This window comes from Pollicipes pollicipes, unplaced genomic scaffold (genome assembly GCF_011947565.3).
Source record: "Pollicipes pollicipes isolate AB1234 unplaced genomic scaffold, Ppol_2.1 Scaffold_7261;HRSCAF=8764_pilon_pilon_pilon, whole genome shotgun sequence".
NCBI classification, from domain to species: domain Eukaryota; kingdom Metazoa; phylum Arthropoda; class Thecostraca; order Pollicipedomorpha; family Pollicipedidae; genus Pollicipes; species Pollicipes pollicipes.
This window is the reverse complement of record NW_023597054.1, coordinates 20,516,942-20,542,512: the sequence shown is the minus strand read 5'-3', so window position 1 is coordinate 20,542,512 and position 25,571 is coordinate 20,516,942. Positions and strand designations below refer to the sequence as shown.

The window sequence follows — 25,571 nt, the reverse complement described above, 5'->3', positions numbered from 1 at the left end:
AAACAATTCGCCCCATGACGCTAGAAATCGTTACCTGCACTCAAACCACCCACGATAAATATCCTCCAGTTTTCGTCAGCCTTAAAGAGAAACAAAGACTACGTCACAAAAAGTGAACTTCTCTTTATTAACGTTGCAGATTCCGATTCAGAAAATGTTCACGGCGCAATTCACCTCGACCAGACATGTGGCGTCGTAAGTGACTCGTAGCTTTGCATATTGACATGTGCCAAGGTCGTATGCTCCCACAGAATCGAACACCCTGCCACGATGTGCGGACGGATCGGGTGCGTGGGTGCGGCACGCTGTGCGTTGGGCAGTGCCGGTTGATGAGTGGGCTCGGAGAGCGGTGAGCGCGCAGCGCCTGTGGTGGGATTGTTCTAGGCCCACCGGCTCAATGTGGCCAAGTGACAGGGGAAATGATCGTCATTTTTCCAACAATGTGTGTATCAAAACATCTGTAACTCTAATAGTGGTAAAGATAGTGTTGTTTCGTGGAAATTCACTCCCGATAGCTCCATATTATTGTCGTTGGCTTGTTTGGTGACGGTATAATGGCGATTTGCTAGCAATTAGCTTAAGCAGTGAAACTTTGACTTGGAATGCATTTGCGTGATTTATAAGACACTATCGAAGTGTGAGAGCTGAGAAAATTTAAGAGCTTTCGCTGTTGTAATTGTTTCAACAGCCCGTTGTTTCAACAGGCACACAGCCCGTCTGACAGCCGGGTTAGTGCACTTATGGAAGCGCACAGGCGCCGAACACACAAATGGGCGCTGCATGACCTTTAGCAGTCGATGCGCCCCAAATCATCATCATCATCATCAGGCGCCGAACACCAAACGGACCAGTCTGACCGATCACCCAGAGAACTTAGTGGTGCCGTGGCGGTCGACGGTCAACAGACGACGCTCGCAGACCCCTGCTGCAGTCGAACCAAACAAATCACTTCCCTTAAGCCGGGGATATCCGAGGTGAACATTTAGCGTACAACCGGTAAAACACACACAAGGGGCACGATGCCACAGAAACGGTCCGGTTAGGACGTTCGCGCATACGTGTGTACCATGTATCATAGCTTACTCGGCCCGACCACATCACTGCCTGACCTGGCTGGTACTAAAGGCACGCATTTAAGCATTTAACAACCCAGGAGAGATTGAATCTGTTTTCATGCATTTGAATCCAGCTCTACCAACATGTCGAACGATGAAATGCGGCTGCGCGGTATCATCCCGCGCTGTACGTCGGTGGACAACCACTAAACCGGGCATCCTCCGGTGTTGTCCCGCACTGCACGTCGGTTGACAACCACTAAACCGGGCATCCTCCGGTGTTGTCCCGCACTGTACGTCGGTGGACAACTACCAAACGAGACACGCTCCAGTGTCATTTCGCACTGTGCATCGGTGGACAACCACTAAACCGGACACCCTTCGGTGTCATCACGCACTGTATGTCGGTGGACAACCACTAAAGCGGACACCCTCCGGTGTCATCACGCACTGTACGTCAGCGGACACCCACTAAACGGGACACCCTCCGGAGCCAGTCCGCGACGGGCCGGCACACCTGGCAACGAACGTTGTGCGGCACCCCTAATGGCGGAGCACACGCGCGCCGACCTGAGGAAGAAATGCTCTGCAACCGTGGGACACGGCAAAACACCGGTCTTTTGAGATGCAGAGCAACTTCTTACTTCTTATAAACTTAAATGATTATGCTAGAGGACTTCTTGCTAGCGCACTCAAACTTTTTAATTGGCGTGCTGGAGGAACAAACTATTCCTTAGTTAAGTTCCGGGCCAGTTTAGAGCACGACAAGAGATCAGACATAACTAAGCCAACAATGTTCCGCGCTCACCATTCCGAACCCTTGCTGTAATTATCAGAGCGCCTTATAGCCCTCACAGCCTGAGAGCCTACAATGTTTATGACCTCTTGAGAGGAGCTCCTGAGACCTGTGATTGTCTATCCGTCTTTTTAATGGCTGTTTACACATGCTGGGGAAATCTGAAGTGCTCCAGTTATTTATAGTTTGAAATGTCTGCAAATCTGATGGTTTAAAACTGCTGTAGCACATAAGTGATGCTCTCTTTGTTCCACGTCACTTGAAGTTACAAGTCTATGCGTAAACTAATGTTCTTTGTACTTCTAACGTTCTGCGTATGGAAGTTCCTCACAACTTTCATTACCAATTTCCCTAGAATTATCAAAAATAAATTCGGCCATCCATAGTCAAGCTAGTCAATGTGCCAATTTGATCAATTTTGAGAACACACAGCTTTGCTTTCGTTATATATTGGCCAGTTACAGTTGTCTATTTCCCAATACCGTGCTTAGTTTGAGAGCTTGCTTATTTTGGTTCACAGCTTAGTTTGAGAGATAGCATGACGGACGGCAGAATCCTCGACGTCAGCTATTCCTGTCGTCGGGTTTCATATCCTGCAAATCACAAGCGAACACGGCAGTCGGACAACAACCTTTCTGAGTAGAACATAGCTCCACTGACACAACTCCTTAACTTTGGAAATGTCTCAGACATGAACGCTTACAACGCTGACTATGTATACCAACATGCCAATGTCCATGTCACCTACTATTTCTGAACTCGACGAACGGACGGCATGCGACCGACCGATTACGTACCGTGCTGCATAGGGCCTACTTTGCCCTGAACGTGATGGTTTAGGTCCGGCTTACTCTAAAGCGCAAGCCCTGGTGGAGGCTCTCGGCGTCATCCCATGCCACATGGACCAAGGTCAAGCGGTCCCCGCTTTGCAACACAAAATTCAAAACTTTTTAAAAAAGTCCCACATGGTCGGCTCCCGATGTAGCTGAGAGGCATGGCATAGATGTTGGACAGTTTCGTAACTAGTTAGGTGATGGTGCTCAGGATATCAAAGGTTTTTCAGGCAAAACGTCGTTTGCCAACGGTGTAGTGCAGCATTCTCGGACCAGCTCTAAGTTTCCTTTTACACATAGCCTCCGACACGCAGTTTCCAAGTGCTTGCCTGCGAGATAGCTGGTAAATTCATCGCCTTTCAGTGGAATGTCTGCTTGGTGTCGCCCCCAACTGATACAAGCGCCACAGCGGTATGCTCGACTACTTTGTGGTGTTCACCGGTGTTCTGGCGAACACGTCCTAGGAAGTAGGAGCGTTGAACATGGTGCTAGGCGGGTCCATGTAAGAAAGACCACGTGTCGGTCGCGGTGCGACTACAGCGGTCAATTTTGAGTTTCTAAAAAACGGCCCACGCGGCAGCCCAAATTTGAAAAACGTCCAAAATGAAATGGAAAACGAATTCATTTTTACAAACGGTAGTGAAACAGATATACAAAAATATGATCGCTATGACGATAGCTGCCAACAATCCAGGTATTAAAAAAGGCTCGTGGAAAGGTATAGAGATAAGAAAAAAGGTTCATTGTAGTAGCGAATAAATAACTACGATAATGATGCCAGCAAACACAAGTATTGGCAATGTTCTTGGAAAGACTTAGGAAGAAAGAACGTAATTTTGGTAGCGAAGAAATAATTGCGGTAATTATGTGTAACAGTTTAAAATGAAAGAGCAGAGAATGGTTTACTCTGGGGGTCGACGGGGAGTGCAGAAGGTCTATAAGATTTTCTTTCTATTGAAACAAGTTCAGCAGCATAAGGATTTTCAAGCTCACTTTACGGTATGGTGTGATCGGGCATAAAACAATAATGCTGATTTACAGACAAAGATGGGATCAAGTACTTACTTTCCAGTGTCCAGAAAGCATAGTTGAAATGCTTAACATGACAAATAGACTAAAGCTGATTATAAAGGGCATTGAATGCAGCAGGTGCATAAGATTTTGTAACTGGGCTTTAAAACAAAGTACTAATCAGAATACACAGATTTCTGTCAGCATTTCCATTTCAGACATGACATACGTGTCTTGTGCCTTTTGGTTTTTGTTCTTCCCCTGACCATTCTGTGTTACTCACCATGTTTTTTATGGTGCTAGTGGAAGAAAAATGTCATGAATAGTGCATACCAGGTTTAGCTGTATGATAAACACGATCATGATTTTGACACGACTCTTGCCGAACTATTTTTTTAAGCCATCACTCGTAAATAAGCAACCAGAACTGTCCCTCCCACTATCTCAGCAAAACACATTACCATATATAAACACCAAAGAACACAAGCAGCCAGTCGCGGCACTCCTTACTCAGAGGTGAAACAATGCGAGTGCGTAAAAAGACGCAAAGCGCACATCATGATCAGTGTTAGGTATGCGTACGTAACGTTCAAATGCTGAACGTGGTTGCAGCCGACATTAGCAATAAATATCCTTTTAATCATCCAGGGGGCCACTTGCATTTGTCATTTTAGTCCAAAGTGCGCGCGCATATCGGTCAAAGGGTTGGTCTGGACTGGCCATGCTTGTGATTGGATATTTGTATGGCTCCAGTAAGTCCATCTAACTAAACATAAGTTGTTTCTGAATGATCTGAAGCTAAATGTTCATCTATAGATAATGTATGGTTTTATTAATCAATGAGTGTAATTTTGTGTGACGTAACCGAACTCTTTGTAGATAAATTTGGCCCTTTGGGTGTGCAATTTTAACAAATATATTTCCACGTCATGCTGTTATAAAATATCGTGTAAAAAGTTTGCAAGGTCTTAACAAATTACCCATCAAAAAAGGCTGCCGCTCTCATTCGTCCTCACCCAACTGGACAACCAGCTCAGCGATCAGCTCCCCATACCGGGGCAAAATATGATGATATAGCCTGGGATCCGTGTCTGGCCTATTCTGCCTGCCATCCCACGTGGCCAGATCTGACCAGACCACCGAATAAATCTCAGACCGCGGTGAGCTATCAGCGCAATCCCACTACCGCGAATATCAAACTACTTCCGAGCATCCGGCCATTGCATCCAAATTTGCCGGACATAAGCGTCTAGCGAGCCGAAGATAAGCCAAGTGTTTTGTGTTAAACAGAGAACACCTTGCCGTCTGATCAGTCTTTCTGCGCATACCTTCCTTCGGAAAGAGCGAAAGATCGATCGCCAAGCGTAGTGGTGGAGGAGCATGCATGCTCATTAAAAGTAAGCTTCATGCGGAGTCTACGAAAACACCAGAGCGTTCACAGTCATTTGATGTGGGATAACAGTTATGAGTCGCAGCGGGCCTCAAAGGTGCATGGCGATTGGCAACTGCCTGCTCATGACACTTGGAAATCTGCGTTCCACACAGCTATAAAAAGTAGCCCTTCGTTTCGGTACGCAATCTACAGCAGCATGAGCTTAAGATCATGGTGCGATCGCCACGCCAGAGCAAAATTGTGTCGACGTGAAAGACGTTCAACACTTGAGAACATCCTGTTGGGGGCAGGTGACACGTCACCAACGTATACGCTGTTCAGCTGTACCACGGGTATATATCGGCCAGCATTGAGCGATCACCGTTCGCCTCCGCGCCGTCAGAATAAAGCAGAAACCGACATGCTGCACGAGTCAAAACTGCATGTAACTCAGCAAGACAACTTCTTAAAGCCTTCTCTGTTGCGAGCCGGAGACTGGTGCGACCAAATGACAAGTCATGCTCCGGAATGTCACGCTATGTCAACAAGAAAAGTTCTCGAGCATCTTCCAGGAAGCTTTCGATCTCTGCGTGCCACATCACCGAGTAAAGTAATTCTTAACCACCATCTCCGTCTGAAGACACGCTACAGCCCATGCGTCCGCGGCGAGTGATCGGAGCAGAAGCGGACAGGGGTGCCCACCAGCAAGATAATGCGGTCACCACGCGTGCAATCCGGACCGGCCATCGGAATCGCGTCCAGAAATGGAAAACATCGTCTCCGATTAACTTCAGCGCTGATGACCTTAGTCTCTCCTCCATCCCTGTCGGTACTGCAATGCGCAATTCGATCGCAGCCGAGTATGAACTGTCGAGCCCCAATAAACTTCACAAACTTCTAGCGATTAGTGCACACCTGCACACCGGAGCTTTCGATTTGATCCGAGTACTTCTTTGTGAGCTACATTGAACCATATGAATCGCATTAAGCATATATCAAACGAAACGTCTTGTACCGGCGACCATTCACCAATAAGTGTCAAGATCGCTTTCCCTGTCACCAGAAGAATTATCCTGCGAATCTTAACTGCAGGATCGTCACTAAAACCGTGCTCGATAACTGAGCTCGCGCCATGATCATTCCACCACACAACGGTGAGGATCGAGCGACTTATATCTGCCGCAATTTTGCAAAATCACCATTGTTTCGCCTCCCCTTTCGATTAGCATGGTAAGTGTGCAAACCATGGGTCCGCCGGTTTTTAGCCGCATTTACGATCGATGTTATATCTCTGCAATCAGAGCAATACCAGACATGAATGTAAATGAGCAGTGCAATACAGGCAAACGTGCAACCAACCAGACATGACCTTGCCTAGACCTTAGGCGATCATACGTAGCTGCGCCAGTCACTGACCGGAAAGCCGCAAATGTCACCTTTTCCAAACCCGACCTAAAAAATTATCACATGCTGTGGTCTCGATCGGGGCCGGTTGCACCTAAAAATATACTTCGGCACATAGCCCCGTTAAACGTGGCCATATTCGTGTTCAATTGAACTTGCACCTCAATAAACTTCAATGAAGCAACATCAACATAGGGTCTAAATGATTTGCTAGATTCATCTAATTCGAGTTGAAATGAACGCCTGCAGTGGACGGATGTATCGTTAGGATTTCCGATACTGTTGTATCAAATGGAACAGCAGGAAGTCGTTGCAAGTCATCCATCAATTGTTTGCACCACCGGACATTTAGCAAAATATTCTGAGCTCCTGTCATGTAATGATTAAAACACTGATATCATCTAAAAAAAACCCAGGAGTCCATGAATTCCGAATTTAGTAAATTAGCATGTTTTGCCATGCATAAATATCTCTAACAGTCTGGCTCATTCTCTTTCTCAACTGTCTTGTACGCCTGTCATATCCATTTTTGATATACCTTTGTGTTCGAGCTTTCGGCTATGCAGCGTGTTGACATCAGATTCAGTTAGGCTTCCACCACACGCAATATATATTGTCACTCACGCTGTCAAACATTTTGACCGAACTTTTCCCATCGCATCGCTTTCTCCCAAAAACCCATCGTTTCTTAATCATTAACAGCATTTATGACACATCGCTGATTCAAGTTGATCCAATGATTCCACTGAATCAAGCCATAAGACTTAAATCACGTTTGATTTTAATCGTTTCAAAAGCTAATGATGCAAAAAAGCTTCTCACACGGAAAATACGGATAATTATTGGTTTGATTCAGAACCTGAATCGAAGCAAGCGCTAACCTCATTGTTGCCAACATTCACTCAAGATATTAGATATATCCCAGACACTTCCTTCACACCTGCCAAAAACGTAAGCTATTCCCAGTTCACTCACCTCGTCGTCTTAATAGTAAAGCTTTGGCAGTCCCAAAGATAATCAATATTCCAGCCATAGATAAACGTGTAATGCGCGGGCACTACACATCAGTGCATCTCCGCCCACTCAACTGATATTGATAGTCCAATGCATATATAGCGCATATCCGTATGGATCCCAAAAAGCTGGGGGGCTTCATCTCCTATCATTTAGGTAGCATCTACATAGAGTTGATAATTACGACTGTTGTTAAATTGTTCGTCTGAGCCCTCAAAAGCTTTCTTGCTGGTTTCATAAATTGGTCATCCTTTGCTCTCTTGTTTGTTGCGATACCACTTTGTTCTTGCACTTTGTCGTTGACTGTTAAGGCAAAGGACAAAATGACTTTTTCCTGTGACTTTGGCCCAAGGTTAGACAAACCGCGCCCAAAATCCGCGCGGCACCATGCATGCGATAGCCAAACTTTGCATATATGTTAGGAATGTGCGACGAACTTGGAACATGTTCTCCGGAAGCCGAGAAATCCGCAATTTAAAACACGAAGTTCGCTTGGATATCTGGGGAAGGTTCGCGTACCAAATCTCATTTACTAATGGTGAGATTTGGTGCGCAAACCCTCTGGTGGTGGTCTAACAAACTATACTAGCCTGTCTGCTGCGCTGGCATTGCCACTTCATCGGCATGCACCTCATCCCGTAACATCCGAGACACCTGGCAACATCATGAGCTATTTCAGCACTGGGTGACCCTGTTATAGATGGAACGTAGTTGGGCTTTGACCACCCCGTCGCTGACTTACTTCCATAAGACTCAAATGAAGCGCGCACCGCCAATGTGCTGTTTCCTTAATGACCTGTCACTGGCAGGTTCATTTTCTTCCATGTCTAAGACCGATGTATGTATTTGAATGTCTACCGAATTTATCAACCTTAAACTACAAAATTGTCAGGAATCTTGCCTTGGTACCGAGCAAAACGCCACGGCAATTAGAAATAACTTGCTAGTCTGCTATGTGTATATATTTCACTTTCCTTCCATTTAGTTTGATATATTTGACCTGTAGTCATGGCTTAACAACGTATTTCGCCGTCAGAGACAGCATGCACACCAGCTGCAGCGGATCGTTCTCGCCGCCCCAGCCACGTGCAGCTGGGGAATATCATCAGGTGCGCGAGCTCTGTAGTGTAGTAAAGAGCTGAGGGTTAACGCAGTCTGTAATATGTCAGAGCACTTGGGCTATGTGTTTAGGATACATACAGTAATCTACCACAAAGAAAAGGAACTCAGGAACTTAACAAATAATTTGGCGATGATCCTATTCACATATATGTTGCAGTTAAACATTCATAATAAGACTAAGCGGATAAACCAGTTTAAGTGGTCGCAACCAGCCATAGCTTCAATGTTCGTTAAGTTATTCCGTGTATTGACATGCTGAACCCACTAAACAGTTATATTTACAAACTCGTATATAATGCACGCACGCACGCACGCGCAGACACACACTCAACTGAGCTAGTCTCTGCGCCTGACATCCGATTGGCGCGTTGTACATACCATGCGCAAAACCGTCACACCAGGACACAGACTGTTCCAGGCAGCCACTGCACGGCGAGATTATGAGCTCAGCTTGGGGAGACCTGGCACCTATCGAACAGCGGCTCGTGGGGGAGAACTAGCATCTATCGAACAGCGGCTCGTGGGGGAGAACTAGCACCTGTCGAACAGCGGCTCGTGGGGAAGACTGGCACCTATCGAACAGCGACTCGTGGGGGAGAACTAGCACCTGTCGAACAGCGGCTCGTGGGGAAGACTGGCACCTATCGAACAGCGGCTCGTGGGGAGAACTAGCACCTATCGAACAGCGGTTCGTGGGGGAGAACTGGCACATGTCGAACAGCGGCTCGTGGGGGAGAACTAGCACCTGTCGAACATCGGCTCGTGGGGGGAACTGACACTTATCGGGAGAACTAGCACCTATCAGACTACGGCTGGTGGCGAAGAATGGTACTTATCGAACCACGGCTCGTTGGGGAAAACTAGCACCTATCGAACTACGGCTGGTGGCGAAGAATGGTACTTGTCGAACCGCGGCTCGTTGGGAAAAACTAACACCTACCGGGCTGGTGGGGGAGAATTGGTACCTAGCGAACCGCGGCTCGTAAGGGGGAACCCGCGGCTATCGAACTGCGGCTTGCCGGGCGCTGGAGCCCTGTAGATGAAGCGACCCTTTGCAGTTTTTTTGTGAGGTGGTCGAGCGCTGGATCAAAATACCCTCAGTAGCTGGTGAACAACTAAAAGCATTCAGGACTCTTCACACTTATGGAATCGTGCCGATGCATCAAATGCTCACCATATGTCGCCTCAAAGGGATTCAAGCAGAGGAGGGCGACTCAATGGCAGTTGGTACGTGCTCTCAATATTATAGTCGCGTGGCAAGTCTCGCGGTAAAATTTCATTTATGCACTCGAAATGGCCGTCACTGGACGGATCCTTACCAGGCGGATAGGCGGTAAAAGAAGGGATGGAGCACTTCCTTTGATCTGGACGCTGACAGAACAGCACGCCGGGGACATTGACCGAGAGGCAACGTGAGATGTAGGAGCATGACAGAGTGATCCGAAAGTTAGCCGTCATTAGAAAGTTGTGCAGGCAAAAACTGTGTCATTCTTGCACCCGGAGCAAGACACTCAGTTTCGTTCCGACAAGGCTTTGAGCCGAATACATCGGTGTCAGCTATTCAAGTAGAACCCCAAAGAATAGCATCGACACTAAGAGTTGATAATGCTCAAATGCACTCTTTGGAACAGATATACCACATCTTTTAACAGCATGTGATGAGACCTAGGATCTCATCTACAACATGAAACATGACCACGAAAAAACGACGTCATTGCAGCAAAGGCCGACAGATAAAACACTAAAGACTCACTGCCTTTGACATGGGGGTCTGATGTCTTCTCGCAAGGCAAGGGTCGGCAGCTCCGTTCCATCAATTGTGGAGCACTGTTCAGCTGTTGGAGCCAGCTTTGCTTGCGTCAGAGCAGAGAAGCCACATTCAAATTTCAGTGCGCGACCGTGCATCACTGGCTTGCATACAGCATCGGGCGATTATGATTATTGGGAGAGCTTCTGAGGGACTCCTGTCTTTGCGAGAGGTTTGTTTCAAAACTATGTGAGGACTTATTTCGGATTGAAAAAGCCTGAAATATAAATCTATCGTAAGGGTTTTGATGGACGGCGTGCGAAACAAATGGTTCGGGTCTGAATGCCTTCTTTGATCTGGCTAGAATTTAGTGAAAATATTCGTTATGCACTCAAGAAGAGCAAACGTAGAATGAATCTTGATATGCATCAACGTAAAACGCTCAAAGTTTCTACGTTCCTTTGCGTGCAAGTTGTAAGCATGCGCTCAAAGGCATCTCAATAATACACGCGGAAAATTGAGAAAAGAGGTAAAATATAAAACTATAAAAATATATGATGGCACTATCCACTCTTTCTTTTCATCTTTAATTGGTAAGAAAATGCCGATCAAAAAAGTTCTGACATATCCAATCTTTCACTAACTGAAAGAAACAAATCCCCATCGAGCTGCTAGAAATTTTACGTCCTTAAAACAGCTAACAAAAGACTGGACAGACTTAAGTTACACGAAGAATAGTAGGGAACAATTGAAGCCACACTATCGATCACATTATCTGTCACATCAAGCACCACACCACAAAAGAATTAACCCCACCACTCTTCACGAGCACTTTGGTGGGGGAAAACTTTGCATAGCTATAGAGAATTGAAAACCGGATCATTGATGTAAAAATTAGATGTACATCGTAAGGTTGCTGACCTCTGGCAGGTCAAAATCAGGACTTGGCCGCCAGCAAAGGGCATTTCTAGAGAATCGATTAACGTGATGTAGCAACGGATTGTTTGACGAAGTCATACGTATCTGCGATAGTTTCTTAGGAAATAACCCAATTGAATTTAGAATTACAACCAATTCTATTGACCTGCAGTCAGATATAAATGTCAAAACGAGATCAAAACTAATCTGCTTTATACTCGAGAGCTGGATTTAACGGGCAGTTTCTGGTGCTTACTTCAAACTTATCACGACAGGGACCACAACAGACATGTTCCATGGACTTTTTAAAGACTAGTAGAATAGGTTACTGGCCTAAAACTACCCAGGTTGACATTCAGTTTTTAGGGACATCGCCTAGCGTAATCCCTGGCGCTTATTTGAATGACAAAGTAAGGGCAATCTCTTAGATGCCTGGTGGCCTTGGTCTTATGAAGGTCAAACAAGGTCACTGACCTCAATGACCTTTTGCTTTAGGTGTCTAGCTTCACGGTGGTTGCATGAGGAGGTCTGGGTGCACCTGAGGCACCAATCTGAGTTTTTGCCTTTTTTACATAATTTGACACCAGGGCCATGACCTAGCCACCTCAAATTTGGACACAGGTGTCATCACGTCCAAATTAATATATCCTGTGAATTTGGTGTCCTTAGCTATCTTAATTTTTGAGATCGCATGGGTTCAAATCAACCCCCGCCCACCCGGGCGAAGCGTATTCAGCCAGCCACCCGGGCACGTGTTAAGCAGAAACGGCCCACTAGTTTCTGCTTTCTTTCCGGCTCGTGTGATAAGTCACGTGTCGCTCGACTCAACACCGCGACCAAATCTTAGTTATTTCCCACTTTTCGGGCTGGCAGCGTTCTGCCTGGTATACAGTTTCGCTCTAAGTGCTCCCGTGTGGCTGCAGCTTCGCTCTGAGTGTTCCAGTGTGGCTGCAGCTTTCCTTTGAGTGTTTCCGTGTGGCTGCAGCTTTGCTCTGAGTGTTTCCGTGTGGCTGCAGCTTCGCTCTGAGTGTTCCCGTGTGGTTGCAGTTTCTCTCTGAGTGTTCAAGTGTGGCTGCAACTTTTCTCTGAGTGTTTCCGTGTGGCTGCAGCTGCAGACGCTACAGTGAACGGCTGCTTTCTCACGTCTCAACGCTCCGCAACGCAGTCAGCGGTGCGTTTCGAGTCGCACCGACGGACCTGCTGTGAATGTCGACCACTATAGGCACTTAAACACAATTTCCCTCAGCGACAGGGGGAATATGTCACAGTTTGTTCGAAGTTGTGAATTTAGATTGAACTCTTGCGAAACCGCTCAGTATGTGATGTAAACTTCTTGGCTTAGAGCGCCATGTTCCCGTCTTCCCCGGTTATGTCGTCGGTATGGCTATTTGTCGAGTACAATTACGTGTTTTCTTCTCACGTATGCCTTTACATCCTTCGTCACAGGCCGAAAATTTCTTACTGTTTGCTGACAACGCTCACTGCATTCTCCGTAGCCCTCCGAAGAGCTGTCTGCCACGCAGTCGCGATTTGCAGGAAGTTTACGACAGAGTTGGAAGAAGAAGCGGGCGTCCGGTTCGCCGAGCATGGGCAACACATCCACCCGGAGAAGACCGACGTTATGCCCGTTCCAGTCAAGCCGCGGCATGAAGTGGCGCGCGCATATTCCGATTTCCCCATCTTTACTGCGGCAGCTCGCGATCTACCTGCGAGCATTGCAAGCCTGGGTGGACTGTGGAAAGATAAACGGCTTGCCTCAGCTGTCTCATCGCCTGTCTGCGGAAGTGGAAAACGGTTCTTATCGAAGCGTTTGTGTTTCGTCATATGTTGCATTGCTTGGCTACATGTGGGCGATGTGGTTTACGGCTGCTTTATCGCTTGCAAAGTTTACGAACAACTGTCATCACAATTTGTTCTGTTCCAAACATCATCACGTTCCAGCGCTTTCCCAACAATTTCACCGGCCGACAGTTGGTGACGTGGCTTGACATTTCTGGCGTGTCTGGGATTTGCCACCACACCCGCGCACCCTGAACGCTCTGCGCGACCGGCCAGTGTACGGGAGGGAGGGACGGCTCGCGACACCCACGCCCGCAGCGCCGACCTTCTATTCCCGTCTAACGCACGCTCGAGACGTGCCCGCGGGGCTTAGCTGACCGGGCTGCTTCTGGGTCAAATGGACTGCATCCGGCCACATAGCGTCCTGGTGCAGTGGCACGTGCCTGGAGAGCAGCGCCGGTGCGACTCAGGCGTCAGAATTGGCGACATTTTGTACCTGTACTGCGTATGTCATGTTGGACACCTGGTGATGACTGAGCGAATTACGACGAGGATGAAACCACCCCGCCGGACTTCCATAAGAACGGGCTATTTTGGGTCACCGAGTGTTCAGCAGCCGTGCGGCGCCCTTCATGCTCGTCCCACATCCGGCTGCCCGAAGCGAGGCGTGGCGTGCTATCGTGGCCCCCGGGCTGCGATTGGGGTCACGCCCGGTGGTGACCGGCGGTCGACACCCGTGTACTCGGCGGCCGTCGGTCAGCGGCGGTACCGGGGAGCGCCAGGTCCGGCCGCCGACCGACCCGCCGTCAGCGCACGCTACAACCCTATTAGCACCGCCGCCCCGCCTTCTGGAGCGGCGCCGGACTCGACCAGCCCGACCGGTGATGCCGTGTTTGCGTTATGGGCGTTGCAAACGTTGGGAAAACAGTGCGGCCGTTTGTTGCCGAGCGCAAGCTTGTTCACTCGCTGACTTAGCGGCCAGATCGTTCATGCAGCTGCGCATTCTACTCTTACTTCTGTGGTAAAAAGCTAGATAACAGGTATCCGTGTGGCGTGGTGGGACGGTTTCACCAATTAAATCAACATGAAACCCAGGCGTGTACTCGGCGTGATGGGGCTTTCGATTTAGTCCCATTTTGTAGCCAGCTCTGCGAACGGATAATTAAAGCATGTACAGTGTCAGACCTGGTCAGCTTAAGTCTCCCGCACGCGCCGAGAATGCTGCCCAACTTTCCCTGCTCTGGAGAAGTACCACTTCTAGTGACCTGGGCTCTGACACCCCGCACGCTCCCCACCCAACCCGCCAACGGCTGCAAACAAATGGGGGTAACACTGAACCGTGACGTCTGCGAGCGCAAGTCTAGTTCAGCCTGTTCACACTTCGTTAAAGCGCTGTTAACGGTCAAGCTAACATGAGTGCATGAACGTACGTCAACGCTACCGGCGTAAAACAATCAGTATGACAGAAAAGCGATCCATCTACGCACAATCCACAGGTCAAAATCGTCGAAGTGACATATGGTGCTCATGCTTAGCTCAGCTTGTTTCAATGGCACTTCACTCAAACACAGGCAGAAAGGATGAAAATACATTTATGAAAGGTATTAATCGCTTGAGTACAGGAATATACGAACACACAGATGGACGTTCCTCAGCTAGGAAATGTCTTGCACGGCGTTTAGCAGCATCGCTTGTTCACAACCCACTTGTTTCATGTGACAGCCCCGATTTTTCATGCCTTCATTTATTTTGGGAACGTTGTCGGTATAGCGGTGCGACTTTGGACCCGTCGGTCTGGGGTTCAAGCCCCCACCACGACACCACCGCATCCCACATGATGCCTAACAAAGGTACGGGGCTCGAAATGGCCCTGGCAGCCGGTGAGGCGTAAAACACCAATCATGATCATGGTGACCAAACTTAAGGCGGCAATACATAGATGAGTGGCATTGCCAGGGTCGTATCTCCATGACAGCCAATAAATTGCAATCAGTTTACGAACCACTTGAGACCTCGGGCGGGCGAACGCAGCAAAGGTGCACCGGACAGTACGTTCGAAAGGCATTGCAACACGTATTTAACAGCCAGATCGACTTAAAGAACGCTGAAGGTCCGACCCGCGATGGTTTGTTGAGAATGCTCACCTGTACCGTTAACTTGCTGCCAAATTTAACTGCATTTCTAAATGTGTTCTAAAACATTTGAATTTGGGAGCATGGTTATTGAAAGTGAAATCAAACCAATTATGAAAAGATGAAATTTTCGGAGCAATGCACATCAGACAAACTTCTGCATATTGGATAATCTATATTGGCAGGCATCGGCGGGCATATGCTTACCGAGAATGAGAAAAAACAGCAGCAAATAGCCGAACAAGGCTCTTGACGTCGTAGGCTGCACGAGGCTTCTTTCCATTGATACGCTTGCTGACAAGAACGCGCTCTCACTGAAGATCACCTTTAATCATAGCACTCTTGGTTCGCCATAGCACCTGAAAGCAATCACACCGATCAGCGTGAGATTGATCGATCAATAGATCCACGGGAAGATCAACGATACCTGCAGCCCGCCGGCTGCGCGATTAAATAAGCAAAGGATCGTTGATATGCTCGGTAACCTCGCAACACTGTTCGAAAGCCAAAGTCGTAAAAAACATCACACAAAAAACACATTACGACGCGTTATCATAATTAAAAGTGCTCTCATGCGCTACAGCCCTCTAACGTGATTTACGGTATGACATACCACCACGAGCGTAGAAGAAAACACATTAGTTAAACATTATTTGGTGCGGTAAATTTGTTTTCCTTTTGTTTTTATATAAGAAAGTGATTGAAGCCGGAGCGAAAATTACGTTTGTGGGGTCAATTTGCTTATAACATTTGCCCCTGGCGTCAAGATGATGTAGAGCGTGCATCGCTCATTGCCAAATACAAAATTATGCCGACAATTACCTACCCTTTTCCACAAACACCCACTGTACGCAATTTCCACACATTTCTTCCGGGGATGTTCCACATTTGAAGATATTGAGGGTAGCATCCGGCATGATAAAATGGCCTTGCTTATAACTACTGGTTTGCCTTTAACGCGCGCCCAGCCGTGTGGAAACTGATTTCCCATCATGGTTTTTAGACACAGGTCAAGAAATGAACGCTCGCAACAACATGGAATTTTGGTACTTCTTGATGTTTCAATCTGGTATCCCTTTTGCAAATTTGAATCTTTGACCTGTCAAGATCAGTGACCTACGTCACATCAAAGAGGTCAACCTCTAAAAAACTTTGAATGCATACTGCATTATACGTAGCTTTTTGTGGGTTACTAAAAGATAGAGGCATTAATGATAGAACATGATACTAGCACAGTTGCATATGTCGCCTTTTAAGGCAGGCGATGTTAGAGACCTGAAGTCAGGTTATTATTGCTTCCTTCGTAAATAATACAAATTTGTACGCATCTTCGCGTGATTTTGGCGTTTGTGTGTGGGGAAAAGAGCACTTACATACACAGCCATCATATGACCACAGAGTACATAATCTTGGCCAAGGTATTTTGAACACATAATTCGAATACTCTACTCAAAACATCTTGTGCTATCATCGTAATGCAAAACGAGCTTACGATAGGTCATCTGAGGACATGCGAGGTTACATAAGGTCATCAAAGGTCAATTACCTATGTTGTCAGAAGTGGAGACGCAAGATTTACGAGCACGACGCGCGTGACCACTTCCCTATCGTGCTTGTGAAACTGATAACGTATAATTTCATGTACCAAAGTGACTGTTCTCAGTTTGCTACAAATGCATTGCCAAACGTCGAGGGAACTATATGTACAATGTAGACAACAGCTAGGCGATCTTGAATACCGGCAGATGTGCAACATACTATTTCTGACCACGGAATAGCAGTGTACTGGTCTTATAGACCCGGTTAGCACTACAATTTATCCATTTGGATAGTTTATAAATCTAACCTAAGTTGACCTGAGATAATCTCTTGGTCAGACTAAGATGGTATTTTAGTGTCTGGAATATTTTTGTCCCACAGCTGCACCTAATAAAATAAACTTAGCCTGGAGCACATTGTGAGAAATGTCGTTGTAAGAAACTGGTAGACCAAATTTGGACGTTGGCTTGATCTGACTTGACGCTTGTGGGGAACAGAAACTATCGAAATGGACTCCCTACAGTCCTAACGCTTATTTCCGGGCCCTCAATATCCGTCTTGACGTGTTAACAAGGTTTTTAACTGCATCTATCAGAACGTTTTTTACCTTTCATGACCTCTGGTGACCTAACGTTTGATTTAAAGTAAAACAATTGGCGTGCATTGTTCATGATTTGACGATACTCTCACATGGTTACCCATGTTTTTAGCATACGGCGTCTGGAAGTTGGAAATCCCAGAGGAAGTCAACTTCCTCCTCCGACGGGTGCGGTTGTCTCAGACCCCCGGCCGGGCGCAGGTCAGGTGTTCAAGACTGCTTTAAACAACACAATTTCACTATTTAGTGAATACGTTACTCAACACATCATCGTTTGATCATTTTATGGAACGTCTTAACGGCGTCAAGTCGCTGCCAGACTGGCCGTGTCAGAATTGCCACTGTAGCTGACGGGCTGGCTTAAATGTAGTACTTCAATAGTGGGGTCGAGTGGCGATGCCGGATATGTTGCTGAACCAATATCGTTATGTCCTCGTCGGTCGGCTCCTTCTCGAGACGTCCTTGCATATTTGGCCTTGATTTTGCATTGTTTATTGGCATTCACATACTCGGTTATGGCGTTCTTCTCAAGTTATTGGATTCCCAGACTTATCTTCGCCATAATTCGCACCGCCGCCTAACTTCCTGTGTTATGTAACACAAAACGTGATTCACGTTTTAAACTTGCGCTGATAGCATTACATGAGTTGAGGGCCAACTGAAGTCCGCCGATACTAGAAATTGTGATGACGTGCGCCAGACAAGGACAGCGCGATGATCATATTTTTGCTTGACCTTTAGCACTGCATGGCCAATCAGGAAGCAGCATTCACGTGACGTTTCTATGGTGTGTCGCATGCCTGGGCGTCCCGATCACGCAATTCGGTGTTAGTGTTGTTAGTGTTCGGTGTTTACTAGGCTCACTGACATGCTGGTTCCGTGTGGTAGGCAAGAGCATAAACATGCTCGCTAGAAGCATGGCCATGGAGGCTACCGCCAGCTGCGAAGCCAAGGGGGTCAAAGGCCTGGCATCCCCACCACTGTAGATAGCAGGGTCCCTTCCGGGGACCGAGGGCCCCATTGGCTTTTATGCAATGCGAAGCGAGGTAGATGCGTGAGACAAAACAAAACTGTTTCCTGCGTTAGAAAAATTCACGTTATGGAAAGGGCTTCTCGAAGCAACAATGTATTTTTAATGATCCAGTTCTTGAAAATGATCACGAACAGCTCACAATGCCCATGAATCAGGTCTTAGTGATTATGTGTGTAGATATAAATAGACACGTTTTTGAACACAACGAAACCGTACCCGGACGCCAGTCGCCTGTACGAGCATATCGGTGGCGTCGTGGGCAGGGCGTAATTTCGCGAAATGAGTTGAGAGGAGGTGGGGATTTTGAGCGATGGAGGCCAAGTTGGGGATGGGTCTAGATGCAACCTTTTCAATGCAATAGAAACTGCACCACTGGCCGTGGGTCATAATTGTGCGTGGCAAACTGACGTGCTGGCTTGATTAAAAAAATGAGATATAACGCACCTTCCACATAGATAGTCCTTTCGCTGCCATGATACAATCTGAACTCATGAGCCCTGATTGATTACGAGATTACGAGGACCCCTGATCCGGCCTAACCCCTCCCCCGCCCTCCTCTGCAGCCACTGATAAAAGCCTGACCACGATGCTGACAACTGCCAGCCCAATATTGCGTTAGTGACAGCGTTCCCTTCGTTGATGACCTCTGCCAAAAATTAGCGGAACTCCGAAACCCAACGCTACGTCAGCTTTACAACTATTGCGGGCGGCGTGAGCGAACTGCCATCGGTGTGCCCTGAGCAGAATCAGACCCTTTAGTATGCGGGAGCGTTATCACGGACGGTGGACTTTTAGCTGAAATCGTGTCCTGGAGGTGAGAGGGCTGTTACATCTGCATATACAAAGGGAGCAGTGGGGTGGTCACCACGAGGCAGGGTCACTGCCTGTGTCATGTGATGCTGATGTCAGCAGGCATCAATCGGACCCAAAGAATCCCAGTCGATGATTGGTTTTTAAACACAGATGAACGAACCATCATCACAGCCGCACCCGGTCCACGCTGGCCGCTTTTCCCATTCACAGCGTGGAACGCTTGGAGTGCGCCTGGAAATGAACCAATGATGCACATCGTCAAACTTGTATTTCCCAACTCCTGAATGCTGAAAAACCCAAACTCAGCTACTCGGAACCCCGCGGTACAGACTTATTCCATGCATAAATTTCCTTATCGTAGAGACGCCGTCCCCAACATTTTGCGGCTCTCGTCCGGTAAGTCCGAAAATCTAGGAACTCTTTTGCATTGTCGATTGACTGAACGGCCGTCGCCTTCTCCCCTGTGTCCCGTCACAACGTCGGCGGCCCATTACTCCGATGTCACGGCCTTACGCCTGATTGTTGGCTGGCCTCACACGAGCACGAGACGGTCGTTGGCTGACTCCATTACTGCGAATGTCATCCTCGCCGGCAATGTCGGCTCGTTGGCTGCATGTGAGTACATTGCGCATGCGTCACCGACACGCCGGGCGCCGTCCGCACCGCAGCCGAGCGCTGCGCTGAGATCTGGTGAGCTGACCTTGGTGCAGGAGATAAAAGGTCGAGGTCAGCTAAGTGCATGTATTGATCTACTTTCACCTTTGATCTCACTTCTTGAATACGCGGCAGCTTGCATTTTTTTTTCAAACTGACATGGAATATCATATTAGTTTATTGCCGTTTAGACGCCCCAAAAATGAATCGATGGAATCTCAGCAAGATCGGCTGCAAATCAAATCTGAACCTTGGCGGATCACGCTCTGTGGCACGCCACGAGCCGACCGGCCGGTATCTCTGGTGACGGGGCACGACCGACCCACTGCGTCGGGAACTCTGGCCGCCACCTTTAATCCATTCATTCCAGGCTTAAAACCAATCACTTCGACATCCTTCCAGAACTCTTCGACGAGGTCTACATGGCGAGTGCGTGTTCATAGAACAAGCATTTGGCCCCGTAATAAGTATTGCCGGTGTCATTTATTTTGCTCGTCGTGTTGAGAGGGTCAATACATATTTTTTCACAAGAGTTTATGAAAATGAAAGCAGACTATCTTAAACAATGACGTTAGACATACCATCACGCCTCTAATCAGTAATAAGAGTAGGACCTACGGGATGCTGCGTACCAGTTTTCATTGCCTTATTTAATGCGTTCAGATAATCGCATTACATCCCTGTGCAGATTTTCAGGTCAACCAAAAGTCCTCTCCCGGGCAAATATCGATATGGATACGAATATGAACACATTGCCAGCACGACAAACGATATCGCATGACGGCGCCCCCAAACTTTTTGTCCCCAAAGGTCTGGAATTTGTCATTTAATCTTGATTCCTGCTTTTGTTCTTTTTTATGCGGGTCACCGCCCTCCTGGGCCCAAGCCCGGAGCGGCAGACATGGGACGAAGGCACATGGAGCCTGTTCCCTTCCTCCAGAGCCTGATGACACTAGCCACTTTCAAACTCAGAATTTGCGATGAACTAAGTGAGTCACATAACACGCATATTGATATGTTGGTGGCGGTGGTAGAAATGGGTAAAGGCAGTTAGATTGCTAGACTTAACGCCATAAATTTTGTGACAGTGAAATACAGGCTAACACCTTCAGGTATGTAAAATGTTCTGCGTGCATTTAACATGTTGGCATGACATGACAATTCCTGACACGTTTCACGCCACAAAGATGGGTTGCTGCGTACAACATTTGACTGCCTACTAATCAGTTTCTAACCCTTCCTCTTTTCGGGTTCTAACCACCGTTCTGCTGGTCTGGCATGATGCCAAAGCATAAATGCTTCCTAATGTCAGACTTCCTCACCAAGCACTGTCCACTGAAGAACATCTAGCGTGATAGTTACTCGTGTTCGTTGACCGATGTTTTCTTTGCATTGTAGACAAGACATCTCAGGTACACAGTGTCTTTTGGGAACTTCTCTCAGCCTGATTGTGTGGAGCACACCAAACGCCGAAGGAACCATATCGCCACGATCTCAACTGTGCAGACGTTGAAGACGCCAGTTTTTCACAGAGGGATATAGAATTCAAGGGAATCGGGCCTGCCAATAAGTTTCCTTGTTCAAGAATGAAGAGCGGGCAGATGCATCTAACTGGAGCTTCTTACCCCCCCCCCCCCCCTCCCCCTCTCCTTCCGACAAATCCCGAGCTCATGACCTATGCAGATTTTTGTGTATCATCTTTGACAAAACACCTCCACAACGAATAGGTCGCAATGCAGCACTTATCTCTCATTCGGCCTGGGTTGAGAACAACAGTGCCGTAATGCTGCTGCTTAGAAAACTCAGCAAAAAAGGAAAAAAAACCGTCTGATCGGAAGCGTGCCGCAACTTCCCGTGCAGTTACACCAGTAATGATTTTTGGGAGCCAATCCCGGTCAATGATTAAGCGTGTATCATTGTCTGGTCTGGCTCAGCGAGTTGGTGGGACTGCGCTACAGTCTTCCAGTATCTCCGTCATTGCTTGGCGGATGGCGATACACTTTGGGCGGAGCTGAAAATCAGAAAATAGCTCTTATCTCGGTTCCCGTTTTGAATAACACACTAATGGGATGGGGGGGGGGGGGGGGGGTGATGCAACCCGCTGCCATTCCCAGGCTAAAAAAAGATGAAGCCCCGCAGACGAATTACAGCGGATTGTTCCCCTACGACATCTCGCGATTGGCAATAAGTTATGTGTCGTTATGTTAAAAATTGGCCTGTCAGACCAGGTCAAAGTTAAAATTGTCCCGAAATTAGAGCTTTGTCGGCTTTACATGCTAATATATACAGGACCTTGCCTTGTGGTTACACTGACACTCCTACAGACGTATTTATTGTCTAATTCTGAGTACAGCGGTATGCCATTTGATGTGTTTTGAGCATACGTTTATGATGTACGGCTCCGTCGATGTCACGGCGTCGGCACGCTGCGCAAGTCTGCGGAATCGCCGGTTGCTGCAGCTCCAGCGGTGGATCTCCATGCAGTGTTCTATAAACCGTCGCTACTCAGGGACCAGAAATGTTAGGGGCTCGTTTTTTGGCGTCAAAACACGTGCAACAGATGCCCCAGACACTGACGGAAATTTCGGCGCAATTGCATAGCATACCGCGGAGGTACCCATAAAAAACCTTAGGCGGCACATGACCCTCCCTTATCAGAGCGAGGGTATACGTATGGAATCATAAGAAGTCCACTAAAAATACTAAGTGATACATTTTACACGATGCACGGTAGCATATTATTTCCAACAAGCAAAGATGCTCTTGGCAGCAAGCAAATAATTCTTGGACAGCCGTGTAATGAATGCCGTGTGGCGGTCGCGGGTGTGACTTGTTTTGGGTGGGGAGTACATCCAGGGTGCTGCTCCATGTGCTACAATGAGGTTCAGATCACCCTAGAACAATTTGTCACTGCAGCATAAAGGTTGTAAAATGAACAGAGAGTAGTTTAGAAATTCTATAATCAAAATTAGCGATATTATAATTTGATTTGCATGTGCATTTTTAGATTGCTGGCCGTATAATGTGATGTTTTTAGTTGATCTGGGTGCATTAATTATAAGAAGGTATTCTACGATAAACTGTACTCGCCTCATATTTGCTCCCATCGGCGCAAATAGAACAAGTAAAGATAGACATTTATAAACACACCTAGAACCATGCATTTAACCACCGGGGGATATATCCCCACCTTTACGAAATGACATTCTGCTTGCCTGAGGAATGAACACATTTTATTGTTTTCCCACTGAAATCACTACTTTCTGTCAGACTGCGCCTTCTCAGATTCCAAATGACCTATCCAATGCTGATTTCCCCCGTCTCCCCCATCGTAGGGACGTGGTTACGTTCATGCCTAAAACCACACAAAACTATAAAAAGCGTTACCCATGGTCACGGTGGTTATTCAAAATTTGGTGAAAGGCTAGCTTAAGTTGAGCGTCAACATACATATACGGCAAAATATGGTTATGATTTTACAAACCTTCCCGGCTGCTAACACAGGCTCTCAATTTTGCAGCCACAGAGATGTCGGTTATAATGAAAAACACAGCAACGCGACCGCCCATGGGGCACCTGCCTAGTTTCATCTCGACGGGTTGCCACTCACGTATCAAAGGGTCGAGGTAAGATGGAGCTAAGACACAAACGTAGTGACCCTCATGGCCAATCGCAGTCATTGTGGTAACAGCTTATGAAGGCTGTGATGCAGAAGTTCTTCGCATCGGCAAATTCGGGTGTCAAAATGGGGATGCCGAATATGAACAGTGATCAACATAAGGACCAAGTAATCATTACTCCTTGAACACAAACCACATATTTTGGATTCGAAATGTTGTGCAGGCATGTCGCAGTCTCGAAGTTAGTTTCTAGGCAATAACTACTGATGTAGACACTCGAAAACATAAAGTGGGTATCGGCACCAGCTGGAGAAAGTGTGTTCACTTTTTGGGTGCTATTGCAAAACATACTTGAAGAAGACAAGGACGTGACCATAAATTGCCACTGAGGCAATTTTTTGCAATCATTTCGCAAATCAATAAAGTAATCATTTTCGCCCTAATGTAGACTCTGGAGGACGAAAATTCGCAACAGAAGGAACTGAGGTTGAGAATTGTTTATTTGGAACAGTCCTGGTTTATACTATGACAGATTTTAATGCATAGAAGAACCTTACATTTCTGAACCACTTCACGACGGTGAAAGAAGACAGACGTGTCTGGAATGTGAGGAAAAGATGAAAAACTTTCCGAAGGCAGTAATTCAGGGCACAAAGCCATGTTTCCCAGATGGGAAAATCGAAGGCGGGTTAAAGTGGGCCTTTTTCGACGTCATTTTGCTTCTCACTTCTTTAGGAGACTCTTACATTTCCGTCGATCCAGCAGTAATGTGGAATCATCATTTTGTTAACGTTGCAATTGCTAAGCACTGAAGACAAAAACTGCTCATAAATCGCCGAATACAGGCTTATCTCCAGGTCTTCGTTTTCATGTCCAGGTAGGCCGTTAGGTGGGTAGGTGCCGCACGAATGTTGGGGTTTTCATCGTTGTCACATTTGTTATTTGTGCTTTGATGCCTGCCTTGTGCAAGTACACGGATAGTTGCCACGCAACATAGCAGAATCCAGAGAAATCCCTGAAGGATGGCAGCCAATGACTGCAGCGAAACCAAAAAAAACATAGTTGGATGCGGATTTCCGAGAAAAAATTGCACGCAACTTGCACGCCGCTTTGGTCTCAAGAGACAATGTTTTCAGTAGGCATCAATCTGTCGTTGGATGTACAAATTCAGAGTTCATGGAACGTTGAACAATCTGGACTCTATAGCCCTGGGCAAGCCTACACATTCGGGAGCACCCAAATTTTAAAGACCTCCTGCCCAAATCTGATGCCACTTTCGCGGCGTCAGACATACGTGGTCCGACAACATTCATCCGTGGTTGCTGCCAAGAGTTCGAACCGCCCAGAACTGGATCGCATAGGATACTAAACAGACTTGAAATCGCACCTACATCACACCGGCGTGTCCTCAAAACTCGAACCCAAAGACACGGAGAAATGAATGGTAATATGTCGATGGTTTACTGCGAAACTCAAGCTCGAATAAAACTTTCCTGGCAATCTCCGATGCACTAACGAGGTACATTTTCTTGTGAAGTAACGATGCTAACTCGGAAGAATATGTGTACTGGGCACAAACCATGCCCGCTATCATACTGCAGTGCCCCTACGCTTCGTGAAGAGTACCGCATGAATGGTAATGACCAGACATGGCTTCACTGGGACATTCTGATTCAAGGAAGAACACAGCCGAGCGGCGACAGTGAACATGCAGCGATGCACCAAGTCTTTCAGAAGCTCTGGTAGCATCCAAGAAGAGCACGCACGTGCAGGCGTGCTAGTCTGTGGTGTCAGCAAGATGGAAGCATACTTGATTGTTCCCAGGAATCATTAGGACAGTTCCAAGATCACATCGGTGACAAAGTGATAAGTCGCCGACTTCACCTGGAACGGCCGACTTATCCCGTGACCTGTAGCCTCACGAGTTCTTCCGTGGGGCTTCTTGCATCCCGTGACCTGTAGCCTCACGAGTTCTTTCGTGGGGCTTCTTGAGGGACCATGTTTATGCAGGAGATAGCTAGAAGATTCGAGCTTTTTCCATCGCTCAGTGCGTGAGCTTTTTGAAGAAAAAAATTCGTACACCGCGTTCGGGTGCGATAGAGCCGCCGGTGCCAACACTTTGAACATGTAA

The 25,571-nt window shown here is 47.2% G+C and overlaps 1 protein-coding gene across 1 annotated transcript in view; it reads right to left on the bottom strand.

Moving 5' to 3' along the window:
* The window catches only part of LOC119113226 (uncharacterized), a 72,123-nt gene that overhangs the window by 44,793 nt on the left and 1,759 nt on the right, over window positions 1-25,571 (bottom strand). The window contains exon 2 of the mRNA XM_037237577.1: window positions 15,391-15,542. Within this exon, the coding sequence (XP_037093472.1) occupies window positions 15,391-15,466 (76 nt within the window). The 5' untranslated portion in view covers window positions 15,467-15,542. The remainder of the gene's footprint in view (window positions 1-15,390; window positions 15,543-25,571) is intronic.